A 22,277-nucleotide genomic window follows, 5' to 3' on the forward strand; every position below is an offset into this window, starting at 1 on the left:
GCGGGACTCGATCCCGGGACCCTGAGATCATGACCCGAGCCGAAGGCAGACGTTTCACGACTGAGCCACTCAGGCGCCCCTGGCTGAATTATTTCTTTTTTTTCCTCAGGTAGAAACTGACCACATAGTGGCAGCTGTGGGCCTGGAGCCCAATGTTGAGTTGGCCAAGACGGGTGGACTAGAGATAGACTCTGATTTTGGTGGCTTCCGGGTAAATGCAGAGCTCCAAGCCCGCTCCAACATCTGGGTGGTAAGTGTGCGACAGCACGAGTGGGCATGGTTCCTTGTCCCCAGCCCGTGAGCGAGTCTGCCTGGCAGTGTGCGAAAGCTCGTCAGCACCTTGCCCAGATAGAGTCAGGATGTTTGGAGGCTGAGGGTGAAGAACAGAAACTTCATTACTTGATTTACAAGATCAGGTATGGCTGCATGCCACAAGCTAGTGGAAAAGGAAATGAACAGTGTGTGCACCTACCGAAATAGAGTTCTTCCCGTTCTGTGGTTGGCAGCTGCCATCGGCATTGCCCTGATGAGCATGTTCCCAGCTTTCAGATGGATCTGCTGTTCCCTTTGCCCGAAAGTGAGCCCAGGGAATGGAGGATGAGGCAGTTTTATAACATTCCCTAGAAGGGAAAATTACTCTGTTTTCGTTATCCTTGAGCACTATTTTTAGCTGTTTTAAAAAATGTTATGACACAAACAAGACTATAGTATGTAGGAACCATGAGGTAATTTCCCCATTGTTAGATCATTACAAGTGTATTGTGTTTGATTATGGACTCTGCAACTAAGAAGGGTGTTTTTCCCTTAAAGCTTTTTTTTTTTTTAAAGATAAAGTGTACTGCATTTTTTTTAAAGATTTATTTATTTATTTTAGAGCGAGCATGAGCAGGGGGAGGGGCAGAGGGAGAGAGAGAGTCCCAAGCAGAGTCCCCGCTGCTGAGCGCAGAGCCCGACTCAGGGCTCGATCCTAGGACCCAGAGATCATGACCTGAGCTGAAATCACGCATTGGATGCTTAACTGACTGAGCCACCCAGGTGCGCCTAGAGTGTACTGGATTTTTAAAAACTTGTTATAAAAGCAATATGTAGGGGCACCTGGGTGGCTCAGTCAGCTGGGCATCAGACTCTTGATTTTGGCTCACGACATGATCTTGGGGTTGTGAGATCAAGCCCTACATGGGGCTCCATGCTCAGTGGGGAGTGTGCTTAGGATTCTCACTCTCCCTCTCCTTCTGCCCCTCCCCACCTCTCTAAAATAAATAAATCTTTAAAAAAGCAATATGCACTCAATATGGAAGACAGACAAGAATGAGAAAGGGGGACAGATAAAAAGAGAAAGGGGGGAAATCACCTACAGCAACCACCGATATTTTGGTGTATTTCCTTCCCTTCATTTTCTTCTGCATAGGTTTTTTTCCCTTTGTTGTAGATGGTCATGGTGAGTGTACTACAATAAACATTTGTGTTCTTCTCTTTTTTACTTACCATTCTAATGTATTTTCCACATTGCTTCAGATTCTAAAGACTGTATAATAGTCCAGCAAGTGGATTTCGTAGTTTATTTCACCACGGCTCACATGTTAGATTTTTAGGTTGCCTTGGGGGAGTCTGAATAGCCACAAAGGGTTAGAGCACTCACGTGCCACATCCTTAGTGAGGTTGGCCTTGTTCACCTCCAGCCGGAGGCTCTCTCTCTGCTTGAAACACTGAGCTCACTTACTCTGTACCTGTCACATGGCACCCTGCTGGTTTGCATTGCATTCTAGTGAGGAACAATGCTGCATCTTCCTCAGGTAGGTTATATGCTCTTTGTGGGCAAAGTGGGGGGTCAGGTTTGTCACGGCCACCCAGACAGTATAATGCTTTGTACAGAAATAAGTTTTCCATAAATATTTGGTGAATGAACAAATAGATACTGAATGACCAAAAGAAAATTTTATCTTGGGGTGCCTGGGTGGCTCAGTCAGTTGAGCATCTGGCTTCCACTCGGGTCATGATCCCAGGGTCCTGGGATCGCGTCCCACTTTGGGCTCCCTCGCGGGAGAGTCTGCTTCTCCCTCTGCCTCTCTCTCTGTCTCTCATGAATAAATGAATAAAATCTTTAAAAAAAAAAAGAAAGAAAGAAAATCCTATCTTGGAAAAGATTTCTAGGTGAGAGGTGGTCTCGTACCTAAAAACTGGTTTCCATGCATAGGAAAGAGTATTCTGCAAATCACAGTTATTAAATATTCGGTCTCTGCTAAGGGCAGAATGAGAGAGGAAATAGGTGTGAGCTGCAGCATAGAAGATTTAGGTTCGCTTTGTGGAAGCATAGAAATAGTTTTTTTGTTTTGGGGGGTTAGCATAGAATAGTTTTTTAAAAATGGAATCTCAACTTTTTTTAGTAAGTGTAGGTGCGATTCTGGCCCATACATGGAAAACACTAAGTAGTTAATGGCACAAGGGTTTTTTTGAGCCCTCAAAATGTATGTTCTGTCTTTGTTTTTGTTTTTGTTTTATCACGTGCTCATATAATGTACTTGTTTCCAAAGGCAGGAGATGCTGCATGCTTCTACGATATAAAGTTGGGTAGGAGGCGGGTAGAGCACCATGATCACGCTGTTGTGAGTGGAAGATTGGCTGGAGAAAATATGACTGGAGCTGCTAAGCCATACTGGCATCAGTCAATGTTCTGGTAATAGTTTTGTACCTTGTGGACTCAACTGGTTAGAACACGGAATTAATGCAGCCAGAGTTACAGTTTGGTTTCCACGTGGGCCAATTAGCTTCATACAGAGGGGAGAAAAATTTCATCTTGTTTCCATGCATTCTGCACCCAAGCAGCCTTCTGGTAAAAGGCCCCACCTGGTATAAGTTAGACTAGGTGAATGCGTGGAGATGGCATCAGCACTTCTGATAAAATAGCTCAGAGTTTGAGCTACAGTAGGTGGTACAAACGTGTACTCTTAGCTAGAGACGGCAGTATGTTTTCATTTGTTCTTCTGTGCTAACCCTCATGAGCCCAACGTACTGACAGAAAGGCAGCCCAGGGGCGCCCGGCTGGCTCAGTCGGTGAAACATGCAACCCTTGATCTCCGGGTCGTGAGTTTGAGCCCCATGTTGGGTGTAGGGATTACTTTAAGAAAAAAAAAAAAAAAAAAGCAGCCCACTCATATGTAACCCTTAAGATCAGCAGTTCAAAGTCAGGCATCTATAGACAGTTCTCTGAATAGCAAAAAGTTAGCAAGGGACATTCCTGAGTACTGGGATTGGCCTTATTTGGCACACTCTCCTCTTATTGCTTTGAAAGATGGGATACATAAAAAACTTCAAGGTTTCAGAAGCCTCTAAGCAGTTTCTGTTGGGGAAATTCTCAGCTGGTGAGAATACATTTCAGGACAATCACACACAGTTTTGTGAGCGGGCAGCAGAAACATAACAGCTGGGTTTCGGGGTCAACACCTGTAAGATAATGCGGTTAGGAACAAAAGAGTCCATAGGTAGATAATCATCAGTTAGGTCTCAGGACCAGTATCCGAGAAGTCACTGTAGACCATTCCCTGAAGATACCAGTCCAGTGAGCTTCTATGGTCAAGAAATGACAACACGGGAATAAAAAGCAGAGCATAAGGAATTTAGTCCATGATACTCAAATAGCATAAGGGGACAGATGGTAGCTATGCTTGTGGTGAGTACAGCACAGTGTGTCAACTCATCAAATCACTAAGTTGTACACCTGAAATGAATGTAACACGGTGTGTCAACTGTCCTCAAATTTTACTTACTTACTTACTTAATCACTTAATTAAATGATGGCAAAAGGTAGAGCACCAGAAACAAAACCATGAGTAGTAGCCTCACGTGATTACAAAACCATCATGTGTCGGTGGCACAAATACTCTTCGAAGTTCCTGGCGTAGTAAAAACAGTGTGATAATGATAGGAGAAGTTTCCAAGAAGAACAATTAAAATAAAATGATCAAGTGGATGGAGGCATTCCAGCCTTGAACAAATGAAGGCTCAGAGGAGATACCATCCATTGATGAAGCCGTACAGGATCTCAGATTCTGAATTCTGTAAATATGGAGCACCCTTTACAGCACCAGCAGGGCACTTTCAGGTTGAGTTAAAGGAACGTAGTGAATAGTAAAGTTGATGAACCCATCACTCCCCAAGGGATAAAAGCATGGATAAATTTCAGGAAGTGTAGATTAGTGTATGGATATGTGATATGTATAATGGCTTCTTAAGGAAAATAAAAGCTGCTTTGGGATAACAGTGCTTTCTCACGATTGTCCCCAGATGCCCTGGCAAGCAGACCGATCAGTTTGGCATTTTCCCTTGTTGTACATACCAGGTTCTTTGGTTGGCACGAATCAAAGTGTGGTGTCTTAGAAAAAATAAAAAAATATACCACCGTGTCATTCTTTGCAGTCCCCTTGACAGAACACCCTCTTCTCTCTCCTTCCTTAGGAGTGATTTGGGCCCCGATGTTGGCTATGAAGCTATTGGTCTTGTGGACAGTAGTTTGCCCACAGTCGGTGTGTTTGCAAAAGCAACTGCACAAGACAACCCAAAATCTGCCACAGAGCAGTCCGGTAAGGAAGCCCAACTACTTCTCTGAGACGAGTCTTGAGAAGCAGTGGTCCAGATTCTCCTGAACAAGGGTTTTCTGTATTGGCCAGAGGGAACTGTCAGTGAAAGCCTTTCTTCATGTTGTGCTTTAAAATAAACCCGACTTTAAAATAAACCCAACCCGAAGTCCTTACTCTTTCGTGGGCTGAGAGCTGGCAAAATCAGGTATCCTGGTCAGAGCGTAGACTCAGATGTGGTGGGTGTTCGTCCTATCCTCTGGGCAGCGACTGGCTCGGCGACACTGGTTTAGTTTGCCTCTAGGGACTGGGAAGCCCTGCGCACTGAAGAAAACCTGAACTTTTAAGATTTTTATTTTTTATTATCATTATTATTATTAGCCTCCTACTAATCCCAAGAACCTTAGTGTAGGACCTGCAATCCTCCACGGACCCTGGGCGGTGAAGAACTGGGCCGAGTAATTCTTGAGCTGCCTGTAATTCCATTTGTCACATCTTACTGCCAGGTTTTCTTTAGACGGGAGGCACCTCTCACGGAATGAACTTCTCTCCCACACACGACTCTTTCATTAACTCCTAGACCTATTCTCTCTCCCTTCCATGACCCTAGCTGAAGTTATTTAACCTCCGTGTCCTCTTGTCAGAGGCGTTTCAAGAACAGGTTGCTCTTTAAAGGAGAGAACAAGACATTACATGGACACGTAGGTCCTTTTCCTGTGTAATCCAAGTGGGTAACATACACCCGCTCCTTCATCCGGCCCTCTCTGGAGAAGTGGATCCAGGAGAGAGCCCCGGGGACTTAGAAACTCCAGAGCACTACTCTGTACCCTGGGCAGTATTGTTCGGAGCCTGACCATTCTCAGAGGACAGCATGCCCCCTCCCCAGGAGGAACCCCCTCCACTGTGGTTTGTCCATATGGAAGTGCCCTCTCCTGCTTTGGCCAGAGGGCCTCTCTAGCAGCACTGTCCAATGGACCTTTCTGCTCCAGTGGCAGTGTTCTGTTTCTGCTCTGTCCACTACAGTAGCCCCTAGGTGCGTGTGCCTATTTAGCACTTGAAATGCGGCTAGTGCACGTGAGGAACTGAATTTTATGTTTGATTTAATTTTGGTTAAAATCGATTAAATTTTCATTACTTTTTAATAATGGAACTGGAATTGCTGTTTGTGGCTAGTGGCTACTGTACTGGACTGTGCAGCTCTGGAATGTTTCTCAGAGGACAAGAGCAAGTCTTCTGCAGTTTGAAGAAATCCAGATACCAGGAAAGAATCTATAGCATACATTTAAAATGAAATGGTAAGGGAGGGAAGTTCTGGGTCAGACTGACGCAGTGCCCCGGAGACGGCAAGGAAGAGCTTTTGTCGGCTTTGCCAGTGGAGAGGAGCTGAAGACGGCCAGTGTTTACTAAGGGGGCATAAAAACAAATCCTCTAGGAGCAGGTTGAAGCAGGTGTCGGAAGATACTTGCCTTCTAGAATTTCCTAAGTTCATAACTGACTCTGTTTTGTTTTTATTTTGTTTGTTCTGGGGGTTGGCCACAGGGACTGGTATCCGCTCAGAGAGTGAGACAGAGTCTGAGGCCTCAGAAATCGCTGTTCCTCCCAGCAATCCTGTAGTCCCCCAGGTCCCTGCCCAAGGGGAGGACTACGGCAAAGGCGTCATCTTCTACCTCAGGGACAAAGTGGTGGTGGGGATCGTGCTGTGGAACATCTTCAACCGAATGCCAATAGCAAGGAAGGTGGGTACCTGTCAGCGCTCCTCGAGGAAGATGGGAAAACGCACCCCGGACTTCATCGGGTGCCCTGCTGTTGTGCATTGTCCACCTGGGTCAGACTGTGCCTGAGCGGAACAAAGGTGTAGCCTTGGCTCAGGAGCGTTTCTTTTTCACTCAGGACTTGGCTGGGTGGCTGGGGAGTTGGCACACGCTCATTTGGGGTTAACAGAAGGCTGTTCCCACAGCTCCCTCCCAGGGCGATGTGGGGACTGGCCCAGGCCTCCCCATTGTGCAGGCCGGCCTGGCGCACACGAAGCGAGTCGGTGACCCATTGTTCCTCTCTCCCTCAGATTATTAAGGACGGTGAGCAACACGAAGATCTCAATGAAGTAGCCAAACTATTCAACATTCACGAGGACTGAAGCCCCCCAGTGGAACAGGCAAGCACTTTGCTGTCCCTGACAGCAGCTTGGATGAGTAAAGGAGCATTTTTTATTCAGCAGACTTCCTCTGCATATGAGTGTGAATGGTAAAGTCCTTTGTGAATATTTCAACCATGTAGGCAGATTCTTAATGTTCACATCACTAAATAAAACCTGATTCTTCTAAATTAACTTCTGTTCTCTTTGAAAGGGAACGGGTGGGCGAAGGGAGGAAAGTTGTGCATATCAGTGAGCAAGCACACTGGAGCTCCTACCAAGTGCGTGATTTGTTTCAGCCTTGTATTCCCTGCTCCACACTCTCAACTGCTTTCAGTTCCTGAATGTCTCTCTGGCCCCATCCACTGTTAAATGAGCGAACACAGAAACCCACGGAACAGATTCTGCTTTACCCGGAACAATTCCTGTTGTCCTGCTCAGAACTGGCTTGGACCTGCGAGGGGCTAGAAAGGTCACATACTGCAAAAGAAGCAAGGGTTCAGAGACTTGGTGCTTCATGGCTAAACCTGAGACTGACTCCTTGAGGGATCGTGATCTCTCAACTCCCATCTCAACTCCATGCACTGTCCCTCAAACTAGAAATCTCTCCCCTCGCCCCTTTGACCTAAAATAGGCTTATAGACACACCTCACTTTACAGATGATTTCCCGAGAACAGAAGTCAGAGGTTCATAAATCAACTCATTTTTTATATTTCAAATTAACTTTATTTTTTTAAGATTTTATTTATTTGAGAGAGAGAGAGTAAGCAGGGGAAGGGGCTGAGGGAGAGGGAGAAGCAGACTCTCCGCTGAGCAGGGAGCCCGATGTGAGGCTCGATCCCAGGACCCTGAGATCATGACCTGAGCCGAAGGCAGACGCTTAACCAACTGAGCCACCCAGGTGCCCTCAAATTAAGTTTAAAATATCATCTTGGGGTGCCTGGGTGGCCCAGTCACTAAGCGTCTGCCTTTGGCTCAGGTCATGATCCCAGGGTCCCGGGATCAAGCCCTGCATGGGGCTCCCTGCTTGGCGGAAAGCCTGCTTCTCCCTCTCCCACTTCCCCTGCTTGTGTTCCCTCTCTCGCTGTGTCTCTTGTCAAATAAATAAAATCTTTTAAAAAATTAACAAAAAATAAATCAAATCTTGGGGTGCCCAGCAGGCTGTCAGAAGAGCATGCAACTCTTGATCTCAAGGTCATGAGTTCAAGCCCCACATAGGGTGTAGAGATTACTTAAAATCTTTAAAAAAAAGGGCGCCTGGGTGGCTCAGTTGGTTGGGCGGCTGCCTTCAGCTCAGGTCATGATCCTGGAGTCCCGGGATCGAGTCCCGCATCGGGCTCCCTGCTCAGCGGGGGGTCTGCTTCTCCCTCTGCCCTCTTCCCTCTCATGCTCTCTGTCTCTCATTCTCTCTCTCTCAAATAAATAAATAAGATCTTTAAAAAAAAAAAAAATCTTAAAAAAAAAAAAAAATTAGCTGCACCAGGACAGGTTCTTACTATATGTATACAGGTTTAGTGAAATATGATCTGATGCATGGCACATCCAAATGCATATGTAGAAAACTCACCTAGCGTATGAAATAGGATCGACTCTTCAGTGCTCATTGCTACTTACAAAGATGGCGGTAGTTCTAAGATCCTGAAGCAGTTCACAGATCATCTTTTAAAAGATCAAATTGTGAATTGTCTTTTTTTAGTGGTATGTGCAATTTAGTCTAATTTTTTGACAGTTGTTATCCTTGTATAGAGTGTCATTGTAATTCAGTTAAGTAAAATGAAATGGGGGCGCCTGGGTGGCTCAGTTGGTTAAGCGACTGCCTTCGGCTCAGGTCATGATCCTGGAGTCCCAGGATCGAGTCCCGCATCGGGCTCCCTGCTCAGTGGGGAGCCTGCTTCTCCCTCTCTCTCTGCCCCTCCCCCTGCTCATGCTTTCTCTCGCGTTCTCTCTCTCAAATAAATAAATAAAATCTTTAAAAAAAAAAAGTAAAATGATTTATTCATCTAGTCAGTGTTTGTTGAATGTCTACTGTGAGTCAGGTAGATGTCAGAATAGGCAGATGGAGGAGACATGGCCACTTGAGGAAAGCAGACACGTGAACACAGGAGTACCCTACAGTGAGATGTGTCCATCGAAACACACAAAGTACTGTGGACATGCCAAGAGTGGAGATCAGCCAGAGCAACCGTCCTCAACTGCTGCTAGATCACTTCCTAAAGCCTCAGTCCATGTCCTCCCAGCTGCACCCCCTCCCTCCCCCGTTGAAGAATGTACAGTGACTCCTTGTCATCAACCATACCAGGCCCGAAGTCTTCCCCAGAGCTCCTGACCTCAGCCCACTCTGCCCCCATCCAGCCTCCTTTCCCACAACAGACACACGTGCACATGTACACATACACATCTGGTTTATTGATGCCTTTAAACTTTTGTTTGTGCTCTCCACATCTGGAATGTCATCCCTGTTCCCTTTTACCTATCCCCTCCTGCTCACCTCTCAAGGCCCAAATGAAATTGCACCTTGGTAACGCGGTACCAGTTGGATTAGTGCCCGTGCATGATTTCATCTCTGAACTCCAATTGCACCTGCTACCTTTGAACTTGATTGTTCATTAAGTCATGCTCTGCATTATTAACGTTCACTCCCTGAATTGATAGTAAGCTATCCCAGAACAGAGACTTTTTTTTTTCTCAGAATGAGGACAATGTGCCCCATCCCCCCAAACCCCGGCAGAGTCCTGAGCAAGTCCTTGGTCGCTTGGTTGGATGATCCTAGATAACAGGGCTTACTGCAAAAATGACCCTCTGCCTTGTAACCTCTGTTCTCTGTAATCCAGGTTATCAGACCCCCATCACTTCACCCACTGCCGAGACTTGCCACAGATACCCAGGATGCATTTGATCTGTCCAGGCCCCCAAGGATTGCAGGGACCTTTTTCTAACCAGACAGATGAGGAGCAGTGCCAGCTGAGTTCTGGCCCCTGAGAGCCGGCCTGGGAGCAGCTGGGCCACCACACAGTGCAGTACAGGGCCAGGCACGCCCTGCAAAGAAGGGTTGGGGCTCTGCCAAAACACTGGGTGTTTGCAGCCCACCCACTTGACTTCCATTTCACTTTTCTTTGCCATTTTGCAAATGATACCCCATGGCACCTCAGCACCACATCATGGTGGTACTGGTCTCTGCCTGGCCACCTCTGAGGCACCCAGGAGATGGCCTCACGCTGTAGCTGGAGAGATGGACCTGAGTGAAGGAAGCACGTTTGACTGGAAAGGAGTCAGAGTAAGCCTCTTAGTGGAGGATGAGGTCAACATATGTGACTTTGCTGTCATTGTTCTAATCAAAAGGTCCCATTTGGGAGACAAGAAGCTTACAGCAGAAAGGGATGGGGGTGGGGATCCACAGTGACCTACTGCAGGCTGCTTCCTTGAAGGAAAACCAGCAGCTTCTCTAGAGACCCATTTATACAAAGGAACTCTCCCCTCCCTTCCACCACTACCCCTTCCCTTTCCCGCTCCTCTAAAGTTTGGCTGCTGCAATATCCCCTCGGTCCTTCCCTGACTCCACCTAACGCGGGGCACCCTTGCTTCCCTGGAGACTGTTGGGACCCCCAGTGCCTTGCTCTCTGGGCAGAGGGGAAGTCCTGCTGGGCCCAGAGGTGAAGTAGAACCGCCTCTGGCCTCTTTCCCAACTTATCAGGGAATTTCTGGCGGGGGCACGGACACATGTACACAAAACCACACACAGAGACACACAGCCCAAGCCAGTGATGACGTTCCCTTGCCTGGCTGGTTCTACAGATGGGTGTGACCGGGTCAGAGTACAGGGAGGGTCGAAATATTTAGATACCGGACTGCCAAGCCCTGGTCGGAAAACAGGGCTCATCTCAAAACGGATAGTTCGAGAAAGAGAAATGCAGCCCCTGACACCCGGAGGCTGGCCTGGGGCAGGGGGGCTGTCAGCGGGGCAGTGGTGTCGCTACAGAGGGCCTGGCGCTCACGGTCAGGCCCGGGTATTCTGTTGAATGTAAACAGATTCACGAGACGCTAGCATCGCACACGGCCGCTCTGACCATGGTGGAGGCAGACAGAAACAAGGCCACTTCGTAATCATGTGTGAATACAGACAAAAACATGACCGTTGCCCAAACCACAGAGATGACCAACACCCACCCACCCCCATACTGTCTCATGGGAGCGATTGCTGCCGTCTTACCAGTTACAGCTTGAGCCTCACTCTCCTCTGCCCTCCTATAGGATGAAACTTAGCGAATAAGGCGCCCAGCCGTTGGATTTTTCATGCTTTTTGACAGCATCCAATCCAAGGCAAAGCCCTGCTTCCTTCAGCCCTCCCCCAAATCACGTAGCCTGGCCCAAATCCTTTAATAAATCTTTTCTAGTACCCTTTTCCTGACACACCCTGTGGTTCCCCATGCGCATTCCTCGTCACTGCAGTGAGCAGCAAACCTAACTTGTCCAACCCCAGGAGTGTCCTGGTGGTCGTTGGCTGGTGGGCGTTGGCAATTTGGAGACGAAAAGCGAAAATATCTGCCAGAAGCCCACTACCAGGCAGAGGCCCTCAGGAATGTTGCCTCCTCTTGTACCTTCCCCAAGACGCCCCAGTGGAGCCTCGGAAGGCTGTGTGTCCCTTGGGAAAAGACCAGGAGTCGCATCTGGTGTCTGTGGACAGAGGTGCCCGGCTTCCCAGGCAGGTTCCCACCTACTGCGATGCCTTGGCACTTGCCACGCAACAGAGGTGCTTCTGGAGGAGCCCCAACCATGGGCGTTGAATTTATAAACACTCAGACTCATAAATGGAGTTTCTGGTCAGCTAGCAAACACGCGCCGCACAGTTCCTGCGTGCCACGGTACGGTAGGCCCTGGAGATAAGAGGATGAGTAATGCGTAGTCCCTGCCCTCGTGGCCCTATAACCTAGTGGTGGCCAGAGGCAGGGCAGCGGGGACCATCAGCGCAACACCAACGCTGGTCGTATGCTGTGTGAGTTCAGACCGGACCCTCGCGAGCCTCACGGAGCTGTATGCTCTGCTTCTCTCTAGTCGAGGCTTTTCTTTCACTGACCGAAGGACTCCATCCTATGGTTGTATCCTCTCTGTCCATCTCTGCGAACAAAATATGAACATGTTTACTATGCTTAAGTGAACATGTGTAAGATGCTTATTACGGAAGATGGAGCTGATGTTCTTCTTGCCCAAAGACAATACACCTCTTTCTCGTCACTTTTCCTCAGCCCCTTCATTTTCCGTCCTTCCTCTCAGAATCTCTGCAGTCTCCCCCGCTTGTTTTCCTCCTCCCTGTGTGTCTTCCTCGGGTTCCTCTCTGCCCATTTTTTTTTTTCTCCCAACAGTGGAGGGCAGTGGAAAGAGCACTCCTGGATGTGAATCTCAGCCCTGCTGTTTGAGCCTGCATGGCCCAGGGCAGCTACTTACCTAGGTCTCCGTAGCTTCATCTGTAAACTGAGGGGAACAGACTGGATTATCCCTCCACCCTCAGTTCTAACCTCCTGCGTAGGGAAAAGTCTCTCAGGTGCTTGCACGGGACTGCACTCACCTTGCCATGGGCTCAGTTGCCTTTCATCTCTAAGGTCTAGAGCAGACGCTAATGGGACTCAAACCTCTTGGCAAGTGTCTCCCCACATGGCCTCTGCTGTCCCTTGGGCTCAACTAGATTTACAGGTTTGGCTTTTTGGGTTTTGTTTTTTAGCTTATGGCTTGTGATTCTTCTTTGACCCGGCAAGTTACAACCAGAACCCCTACAATCCCTAGGAATTGCACCTTGCCTTATTTGCTCTCCATGGAGAGGTTGACAGCCTGAAAACTGGGATCCAGGAAAGGTGGCATCCTTCAGCCCCTAAAAAATGTTGACTTCAAGCCCAGAATTTCCCCAGGAAAGCTTTATGGCGGGACTATTCTTAGTCATGATCCTAGCACATACACCCCTACCTAACCATTTAATGGTTCCCAATCCCCCCAAAAAACACACCCTGCAGAGCTGGTGGCTGGATAGCCACCATAACCCAGGGCAGCCATCAACTTGATGCTGACAGAAGAGCTCACAACACCGCCCCTCATGCCACATAAGGTCTGAGCCCCTAGACCAGCCTGTACACCCACTTCGCTCTTGGTCCATGGCCAGTTTTCACACTGGTTATGGCCTTGGCAGAACCCTGCCCCGAAGTGGTGACAAGAGAGCCAGGAAGCTTGCAAGCTTTACCACCCAGCTCTTACCGTAGAGACAGCTGGAAACTGTATACAGGGAAGGAAAGAAAATCCAGTACCATGATTTGCTGGGTGGACAAGAATGCTTAAGGATCACTGCCCCTCCAGAGGGAAAGGGGAGCTTTAGGTATTTCAGGGAGGCCAGCAGAGCGCCTCCAGCTTGAAGCCTACCCTGAACAGGCCCCGAGGCCCTCAGCCACCTTGTTGAGACTAATACCCCAAGCAACTGTTGAGGGATTCTGGTCCACTCCAGTGGGAGTCCTCCAACTAGTGGCATAGTGGGGGCGGGGGGAGGAGGGGAGTGCTGCAAGCAGGGAATCCTTGGCCTCAAAGTCACTCCTACCTCAACCTGGACGGGGCCAGTACCAAGTCCTAGGAGGAAGGGCCACAGTGACCTTTCAGGTGATCAGCTTGACTTAATGCAGGGGTGGAGGGCAGCTCAAGGCTCAGAGCACTCTACACTTGTCCCTTTGGTGGCGCCAAGCCCTTATGGGTCCGTTCATTCCAACAGGAGGTTCCAAAGAGACCTCAGCTACCAAGTGAACTCCAGGCCCAGAGGAGGGAAGAAGGTCCCGGGCCGCCCCCCTCCCAGCAGGCGCGCACTGTGTGAGGTGCATAATCACAAAAGAATACCTTGGTGGGAGTTTTGCCAGAGGTTACAAACATGCAGCTCCCCCAGGGCATTCCCTGTGCGCGCAGTGGCCGGGCTGGGACAGAAGCGCGGAGGTCTCGGTGGGGACTCTCGCCCGCCACTTCTCTCCCAGCTGCCCCACCGAGTCCTCCCTGGGAGTCCTCCCGGAGCCGCCCCTGCTCGCCTGTCGGGACGGGAGGAACGGGGGGCGGGAGCAGGAAAGAAGGGACTGAGGGGGAAGTTTCAAGGGGTGTGCCGGGGAGGGGGGAGGATTCTCATGAGTCAGCGGAGCGGGCTCAGTGTGACTTCATTGCTTCCCGAGAAGAGGCGCCCGGGGCAGGAGGCCGCTCAGAGTGCAGCAGCAGGAGTGGAAGGTCGGAGGCCCCGGCCGCCTGCGCCGGCCAGGGCGCGGGACAGAGCTCAGGGCTGGCCAGGTCGCTCGGGGCTGGGGTGGCGAGGGGAGGCTGCGCGCGGGCCAGGAAAGCTCCGGGCAGAGGTGCCGACCTCTCCTCTCCTCCTCCTCCACCCTCGCGGTCGCCAGTTCCCGCCTCGGCCCGAGACGCCGCGCAGCGCGCGTTCCGCCTGCAGGTGGCGCTGCAGAGGCGCCCTGGGCGCACTGCTGGGGGTCGGAGGTGGAGCTCAGCCCCAGCGGGGATCCCGGGCTTGGAAGGCGCGCGAGCCCAGAACGGGGGGGCGGGGGGAAGGCGAGGGAAAGGTGGGAGGGGCCGCCAGAACCTCCACTGCCCCTCGGGCCCCGCGCTCCAGCCCAAGAGGCGGGAGAGTCCGGAGAGCCGACCTGCTGCGCTAGCGCCGCGGCGTGGGGCTGGCTCCTGCGTGCTTAATAGTCCCTTGGGCCACCTCCCGGGCCCCGCAGAGCTTGGGGCGGCTCACTTTCAGCAAAGGGATTGTGGTTTAGGGGCCGTCTTTCCTCTCCGGGGATGGCGCTCTTGACCCGCGGGCAGTAGAATGGAAACTTTGAGTCGCGTCTCGGGCGTTGGGGGTGGGTTTCCCTGAACAGCCACTTTCTAGCCTGGCTCTCCTGAGACCCAGAATGCATCTCCTGCACAGGGATAGACTGGGGCTGGGGCTGGGGTGCAGTCTGGAACCAGGGCTCAGCCTAGGTGAGGGGCAGGGGTTCAGCTTTGGGCTGGATGTAGGCCGATGGTTTAGGGATTCCGCGCGTCTCAATCCAGTCTTTGGCAGCTTTAGAAGCAAAAAAGCTAAGAGGCCCATTTGGGGCTCAAACTTACAACCCTGTTCTCGGTAGATAGAGCTTTGTGTTCTACATCCTTGCAGGCCCTGAGCTCTAGAAGTCATCATGCTGCTGACCTTCCCGTGTTGGTTCATGGTTATGTGGTGGCTCTTTAGTTAACATATTGAGAGTATCAAGGCACAAAAATAACCTGTGGCCAGACACCTTTAAGCTGAAAAAAAAAAAAAAAGTTATTGGGGGCTCCAGCCTCATCCTTTCCAGAGGCTCCAGTGGCTATTCCCGTGATAACAACTTCACACAGAAATACATGGGCAGAGTGTGTCTCCCATTTCTGTGCCGAGACATCAAAGCTATGCCCCGTGCTAGTGTTCTGGGTGCTTCTCCTCTGTCAGTCAGCCCAGCTCCCCTGCTTTCAGGATGTCCAAAGCCATCTGAGAAAGTTATCCTTAGGATTTTCCATAAAGAAGAGGAAAGGGGTAACAAAAAAAAAAAACACAAAAAACCAAAGGATCCTAAACGTTTCACTGTGTTTCACTGTGTGCCAGGAGAAATACCGTCTGTCTCCCGCCCAGACCTCAGAGCCCGGGCCTCCTTCCTACAGGGCGGTGCCCAGCTATTCCTGGAAACCCCCTCCTTTTGACTAACCCCCTCCCCAAGGTGTCTCCTCCCAGAGCACGACCTAGGAAAAGGATCATATTGTCAACCTTGATGTCTCCATTCCCTCTTTCGGTCCCTAACCTGACCAGCGGCGGTCTTCAGCCTGCCCACTCCCCTGGTGCCCTCGTGCTGCCTTCTCCTCTGGGGAGCAGGGCCTGAGCTGTGGCCTCTCCCTCCAGCCTGGCCCTGCGCCCCACTAGGTGACTGCGAGAGGATCTGATATACTAATTTGTGTTAATGTGATAATGGGCGCTAATGGGGTCACGTGCTAACCACAGGCCAATTTCTAGCCGGCCTCACAGCCTCAACCCCGAGTGGAGGCTGTGGGGATGGGAATTTCAGGCTGACTAATCTCCACAGCCCGCTGGAGGGGGCGGGGGAGTGGGAGGAACCGAAGCCCCAGGACGATCCCAGAGTGCTGGTGCCTCGGTTTCAGTTTCATCCTTGGCTGACACTTTCCTCCGACGAGTGGAATTGCTTTGGTTTTCCTCCAGCCCCTCTCCCCTCCCCAGCTGCCCCCCTTTTGGATCGCTAGCTTCCCTCGGCCAGCCCTTCACTTCGGAGGGGAGAGATGGGAAGATAATTTGGCAGTGATGAGGAAAAAAATGTACACGTAGACACCCTCAGACGCACAGGCTCACATACCATGCTGCCTTGCAGACACACACATGCGCACGCCCTCCACAAACACGCATGAGGGGACTTGCCACTCACATCCAAGAGTCAAGCTCACACACATGCATGCGTGCACACGCACGCGCGCACACACACACAGCCCCCCTCCCCGCCATGGGTGCACCCTCACTCACATCTGAGAGACCCACACGGACACACACATAGGCAGGCAAGGCCCGACAGAGACCCATCCCACACGCGGACCCCCCCCACACACACCCTCACACACAAACCAGCAGCAGCAGTCGAGTTGGACGGCTTCCTCAAAAGAGGGCTGGAAAGTTTGTTTGCTGCCAACGAAGGGGCCTAGACATTCCGTGAAATGACTCATACTGCACCTTTATAGACATTAAATGTTGTATTTTTCTGGATGAAACAACAACAACAACCCTCGACCCCCGTTGCGATGGCAGGGCGGGGAGGCTGCAGTCCTATTGGGTCTCTGGTGCACGTCGTCTCTGGCTTGTCCTCGCCTCCCTGTGGGATGGGGCAATCCCCAAAGAGCAGAATCCTCTACCTCCTGCTACAAACCTCAGCCCAGAAACGCCCGTTGGCAGGATGTGAAGTGGGTGAAATCCAGGCTCTCCGGGGCCCCCTCACAGCCTCTCCCTACTCCTCTACTTCATCCCCAGACCCGAGGATCCCCAGACACCACTCTGGTGTCCCAGTCTGAGCCGTTCCCGATCTCTCCTTCCATCCAAGCACCCCATCCCCACTTCTCCTGGGTCTGTCCGAACTGCTACCTCCGAGCACAACTCCAGGGGGCGCCATTCACCACGTATATAATAGGTAGCACCCCATGCGATGTGACTGGTGCCTCACCCATTCCCCTGAGCCTCCTCTCCATCTGAGAAGGGAACACCCAGCTCGATGGCTGCCTGTTCCCTGTTCCCCAGCACACTCAAGGGGCCACAGAGGGGCGCCTGGGTGGCTCAGTTGGTTAAGCGACTGCCTTCGGCTCAGGTCATGATCCTGGAGTCCCAGGATCGAGTCCCGCATCGGGCTCCCTGCTCAGCAGGGAGTCTGCTTCTCCCTCTGACCCTCCTCCTTCTCATGCTCTCTGTCTCTCATTCTCTCTCTCTCAAATAAATAAATAAAATCTTAAAAAAAAAAAAGGGGGGGGGCCACAGAAATCACTTGGTGCTCTCCTCCAGGAAAGCCATTACATGTTGACATCCCTCTGCGCCTCCATCCCAGTCTCTGCCCCCTGGCAGCAGCCCCTTGGGCCAAGGTCCCCTTAGGCCCACTCGTTTTTTCTTGCAGGCCGTGAAGGGAGGCGCCTTTGGAGGGTCATTTGGGATCTCCACAAGGGCTATGGAGCACAGGGAGGCTGCCAGCCAGCCACACAAGATGGGTATTGGCCTAGCAGATGGCAGAGGCTGAGGAGTTAACTCTGGCTCCCCTGGACAGTGCCCCAAAACTCTGGATGCCCCGCTGCCTCTGATAGGTGCCCCAGGGTAAGTGCCTGCCCTTGGCCCTGGTCCCAGGGACTTTTCCAAGCTGATCCCTGGCTCCAAGATAGGGGCTAGAGGCCAGTAGGATTAGACTTCAGGGTACCTGCCCTCATTTGCTGAACTCTGCTCGAAGCCACTTCTTCCTTATTTTTGGCAAATGAATCAAATGATTGGGTCCCTCCTCCTCCCCCCACCTCAAAAATCTCCCACCAACCCAAGAGGGCTGGCCTGAAGGTCACTGAATCTGTTTCCCAAACGCTAGGCCCACTCTGAGCAGTGCCTGCGGTGGGGACAGCACCTCACAGCAGCCACCGAAGCGAGGATGGACATAGGGAGCACTGACTCAAGGCCCGAAGCACCTGCTAGGTCACGTTGTCATCTCACTCCAGGCAGACCCCTGAACTGCTGGCCAGCCCTCCGAGAAGTGAAACCTGGTGGTCCTCTGAAGTTTTGTAGGGGATCTTTGGTGTCGGAGCCTATCCCAGTCAAGGCCTGGAGGGGAAATGTATAACTCTCCATTTTAATGAGAGCAGCGTGGAGTGGGGGGGGGCCAAGCGACTTTCCAAGAGCCTCAGCCAAAGAAGGTGGCCGGCCAGATGAAAGTCATGATCTGGGAAGTCGCTCCCAACTACACCTTCCCATCTGCATGCCTGTGCTTTGGCCTGGACACACCCGCTCCCACCCCCGTCAGCCTCCAAGATGGACCTGGGCAAGAGATGGCCATCTGGGGAAGGAGCCGCTTGGGTATAACCTATCTCAAGGAATTCTTATCTTTTGCAGCTACTCAACAATCTTTCTTTAAAAGATTTTATTTATTTGTCAGAGAGAGCGAGCCCAAGCAGGGGGAGCAGCGGAGGGAGAAGCAGGTTCCCCGCTGAGCAGGGAGCCCGATGTGGGACTCCATCCCAGGAACCTGGGATCATGACCTGAGCTGAAGGCAGATGCTTAACCGCCTGAGCCACTCAGGGCCCCCGCTACCCAACAATCTTTTTAGAAGAAACACTTTTTATGATGCTCAGTCACAACCTGGGACATAGAGATTTCTGTCTGCCATTTGGAGCTTTCTAGGGCCTTGTCGTGTAAGCCCAATAGAGGCAAATCCGGAGTTATAGAACATATCAACACAGGAACCGTTGCTGTTTGCACAGAAAGGATTATTAGGGGGCTTCTCAGCTTTACAAGTGGGAGGATTTCTTTTAAACTATAACTTCTCTCCTGGCTTTTGAATATGCTTCTCATTCTGAAAGTCCGATTATTGGGTGACTTTTCTAGCGTGTGTCTGTGGTGGAAAGTAAGGGCCATGGCCACAGAAGCTGTGGCACTGTGGTATTTTGTTTTAGCCACAGGTTCGAATAGAATTTGTTGAGGCCAAGGGGTTAAGGGAGGAGGGGGAAGCAACCAGCCACCTTGTCTCTAAAAAACCTGGGGTGATTTGCAGACAAACGTAGGCACTGCTTGAAAGACGAGACAAAGGCTGAGAAAGCTGCCAAGGTGGAAAGGCAGGTTGAACACAGGAGTGGCAAGCGAGCTGGCCCCGCACGGACTATGTGAAGGACCAGGTTCTGAGGCTTGAGAGGACTGAATCGGAGTTGGAGAGTGGGGGTGGGGGAGGACAGGTTGGAAGGAGAGAGGCTGAGAGCACACACTGGATGATGCAGCGCAGCCTGGGCATCCATGGGCAACTCGAGAAGGGGAATTCCTGCCAAGTCAGGGACTGAGCCATTGGCAGAGACAGCGTGGCTGTCGTCAGGGGCAGTGATCTCAGTCAGCCAGCCCCACCTGGTCGGGGCTCACCCAACGGGCAACTGGAAGAGCGGGGAGCCAGGTGGGGAAGGGCTGGCAGGCTGGGGAGCAGCAAGGTCATCGGGAAGGGCAGCCTGGCTGACCTGGAGCCATGGAGCCGGGCAAGTCACTCCTGTGGCCCATATGGGGCTCCCCAAGGGGAGGTCAGCACAAGATTTTCATCAAGGGGGGTGGGGCTTGCTTTGGCCGCAACTCCCAGATCCTGGAACTGTGGTTAGTTCCGAGTGGCTGGGGAAGGTGGGAACTTATGGGATTCCCATAAGTGGGCTCCAGGTCATTGGCAGGTAATCGGGCCAGTCACCGGTTAGCTGTTAGCTGGTCGGCACAGTGCCCTCTCCCCCTGCCCTTCCCAAGAGGAAGACCTCTCCTCTGGCTTTTCCGTGCCTTGAAGCTTCAGCTCTGGTTTAAACCACACTCTTAGGAGGGACCCACCATTAGTCCTCAGCACCTTCTGGCCTGGCCTTATCAGACTTTCTCCTGAGAACTGGGGATGAGAAAAGTTGAAATGAAGATGAAAATGCTGCTGAAGGTAGCTAGCATTGATTGAGGGCTTACTAGGCACCAGGCACCACCGCCATAGACAGGTCATCTCATTCAGTTGTCACCACTGCCTTTCTTTTCTTTTCTTTTCTTTCTTTCTGTTTGTTTTTTTGTTTTGAGAGGGATAGCAGGGGAGGGGCAGAGAGAGAATCTTAAGCAGGCTCCATGCTCAGCGAGGAGCCGAGCGGACGCAGGGCTCGATCTCACGACTCTGAGATCAGGACCTGAACCAAAATCAAGAGCCGCATGCTTAAATGACTGAGCCACCCATGCGCCCAATCACCATAGCCATTCAATGTAGGTTCTTATTATCCCCAACTTAAAAATAAGGTAAGTGAAGCTCAGAGAGTTTAAGTGACTTGCCCAAAGACACACAGCTGGTAAATGGTGCAGCTGGAATAGGAAACTAGGTCTGTCTGATGTTAGGGGCCATTGAACTCTTAGCAAGATTTTGGAAAAGTATGTGTGTTTGTATCTATTAGTGAGTCTCAAGGTCAAGATAAAGGGAGCTTAGGGATGGCTGGGACCTACCACGATTTCGAGAGGGGAGCCTCATGGACAAGAGACCAGCAGAGAATGGTGTGGCTCCAGGATCAGGAATCCCCTGGGGAAAGCATGGCCACTTAGAAAAGAAAAAAAAAAAAAAAAAAATGGAAATCTTCTCTTGGGGCTTATTTCAGAGACTTGGCTATAGGTAGGCAAGAGATCTCAAGGGCCAGTGCCCCAGTCCAGCCCCTAGGTTTTTCCCCAGCAACCTATAATCTGCAGCTGCCTTCACTGTCATCATCCACCACCATTCCTGTCCCCCAGTCTTGTGCCAGGGACCATCCTTTCCCAAGGCTGGGGAAGCAGGCAGATGCTGGTGGTTGAGCAGGTCCCTGAACTTCAGGCCCTTTGGCCACCCCTGCCCTTCAGAGAGCCTTCCTCCTCTGGGGCCCCTTCAGCTTTCCTGCTTTCTGCCGAGGAGCTGCCAGGGCTGAGGCTTGGATGGGCCCTTCCTCCAGACCATGCAGAACCATAAGAAGTGACTATTTCCAGCCATCTCCCTCATAGATCCTCCTAGCTGTGGGACCCGGTGGAGTGTGGGGGCTTGTATGGATGCTGAGGCAGGTCAGAGAAGGTAAGGGGGATATAGAATGGGAGACTGGGGTTCATATGGATGCCCCAAGCAGGGCAGCTTGGCTTTGGAGAGAAGGGGGGCACGAGCTTTTTCACAGCACCCCAGCTCTGGCTACCTCTGCACCTGCTGTGGCAGTCCCGCTCCCCCCCACCCCAGCCCTTCCCCTAATTCATATCTGCCTGGTCTCCCCCACCAGAAGCCCTAGGCTCGACTTCCCTAAGAAGTCCCCCAAACTCTCCAGTCACCCCCAAGCACACGATGAGGCATTTGGCCCAGGATTCCACAGTGTTTGGCATCTAGCTCCTGAATTGTATCCTCTGGGCATCTCCCGGCCTCACCACCCGCTCCTCCCGCTTTCGTCCTCCCGTCAGGTCCGCACACAGCAGGCGCTCAATGATCTGGAGTGCAAGGGTGTGGGCCAAAGGCGTCAAGCCAGTGGCGTGTGCAGGCCGAAGGGGGTGGACATAGCCATCCAGGGTCCCCGGGGAATAGAGTTCTCCCCGAGGCATTGTGTGGGGGCTTCCCGCCAGGAAGGGCCCCCACGGGGAGCGGAGAGCCCCGGCCCCGCCGCGTGCTAGCGGACTGAGGGGCGCGGGCCAAGAAAGGCGTGCGCGACGTGGGCTCTGCAGGGGCCCTGCTCTCGCGGTCCCCGGGGGCGAGCGAGCCGCGAGGGGAAGGAGAGGCCGCGCGGGCCCCTGGCACGGCTCCCCCTGCCGTGCTGGCGACCGCGGCGGGCCGGGGGTGGAGGGGCGCTGTTTCCACCAAGACGCCTCGTCCCTCCCTCGCTCCCTCACCCACCCCGCCCGCCCGCCCCGTGGTCCCTCCCGTCGGTCCCTCCCTCCGGCTCTTCCCTCCCTCCCGCCCTGCCTCCTTCGCGCCCGCCCCAGCCGCCGCCTGCGGGGACGTGTGTGTCTCTAGTGCAATTTCCCCTTTCGCTCGGGTGTCTCAGTGCAGTGCTCCGCCGGCTCGCGCCCCCTCCCCGGGCGCCCCCGCCGCCCCCTCCCTCGGCGTGGCCCTCCCCGGCAGCCACCCAGGTCCCCCCCGCACTCCACCCCGCCCCCCGGAGTCGTTTTATCGGGGCGCCGCCGTCTCACCTGGTATTTGCATCTCGCCCTCCAACTTGCCATTGGCGGCGCGACGTGTGGGAGAGCCCTGCGCCTCGCCCGCCCGGACCAGCCTGCCCCGGCGCCGAGGTGAGTCACGGGCGCGGGGCCGCGGGGGCAGGCGGGCAGAGAGGAAAGAGGGAGGGAAGG

The 22,277-nt window shown here is 52.3% G+C and overlaps 2 protein-coding genes and 1 long non-coding RNA gene across 5 annotated transcripts in view; 2 read left to right on the forward strand and 1 right to left on the reverse strand.

Moving 5' to 3' along the window:
- Positions 1 to 6,893, forward strand: part of AIFM1 (apoptosis inducing factor mitochondria associated 1) — a 33,697-nt gene extending 26,804 nt beyond the window's left edge. The window contains exons 12-16 of the mRNA XM_081808265.1: positions 110 to 250; positions 2,532 to 2,674; positions 4,453 to 4,577; positions 6,111 to 6,307; positions 6,634 to 6,893. Of these exons, the coding sequence (XP_081664391.1) occupies positions 110 to 250; positions 2,532 to 2,674; positions 4,453 to 4,577; positions 6,111 to 6,307; positions 6,634 to 6,705 (678 nt within the window). The 3' untranslated portion in view covers positions 6,706 to 6,893. The remainder of the gene's footprint in view (positions 1 to 109; positions 251 to 2,531; positions 2,675 to 4,452; positions 4,578 to 6,110; positions 6,308 to 6,633) is intronic.
- Positions 249 to 22,256, reverse strand: LOC145717783 (uncharacterized). The gene is made up of 3 exons (XR_014141197.1): positions 22,119 to 22,256; positions 473 to 620; positions 249 to 370 (listed from the first exon to the last, which is right to left on the reverse strand). It is a non-coding gene; the product is annotated as an uncharacterized LOC145717783 (long non-coding RNA).
- Positions 13,852 to 22,277, forward strand: part of ELF4 (E74 like ETS transcription factor 4) — a 46,803-nt gene continuing 38,377 nt past the window's right edge. For 2 of the 3 annotated variants that reach the window (XM_006735174.3, XM_081808264.1), the window contains exon 1: positions 22,090 to 22,217. The gene's annotated coding sequence lies outside the window, so the exon portion shown is untranslated. Of the gene's footprint in view, positions 13,937 to 22,089; positions 22,218 to 22,277 lie in introns of those variants that run through there. The other variant, XM_031030094.2, reaches the window with a different exon arrangement.

Source organism: Leptonychotes weddellii, chromosome X (genome assembly GCF_054177405.1).
Source record: "Leptonychotes weddellii isolate Sample4059 chromosome X, ASM5417740v2, whole genome shotgun sequence".
Classification (NCBI taxonomy): Eukaryota; Metazoa; Chordata; class Mammalia; order Carnivora; family Phocidae; genus Leptonychotes; species Leptonychotes weddellii.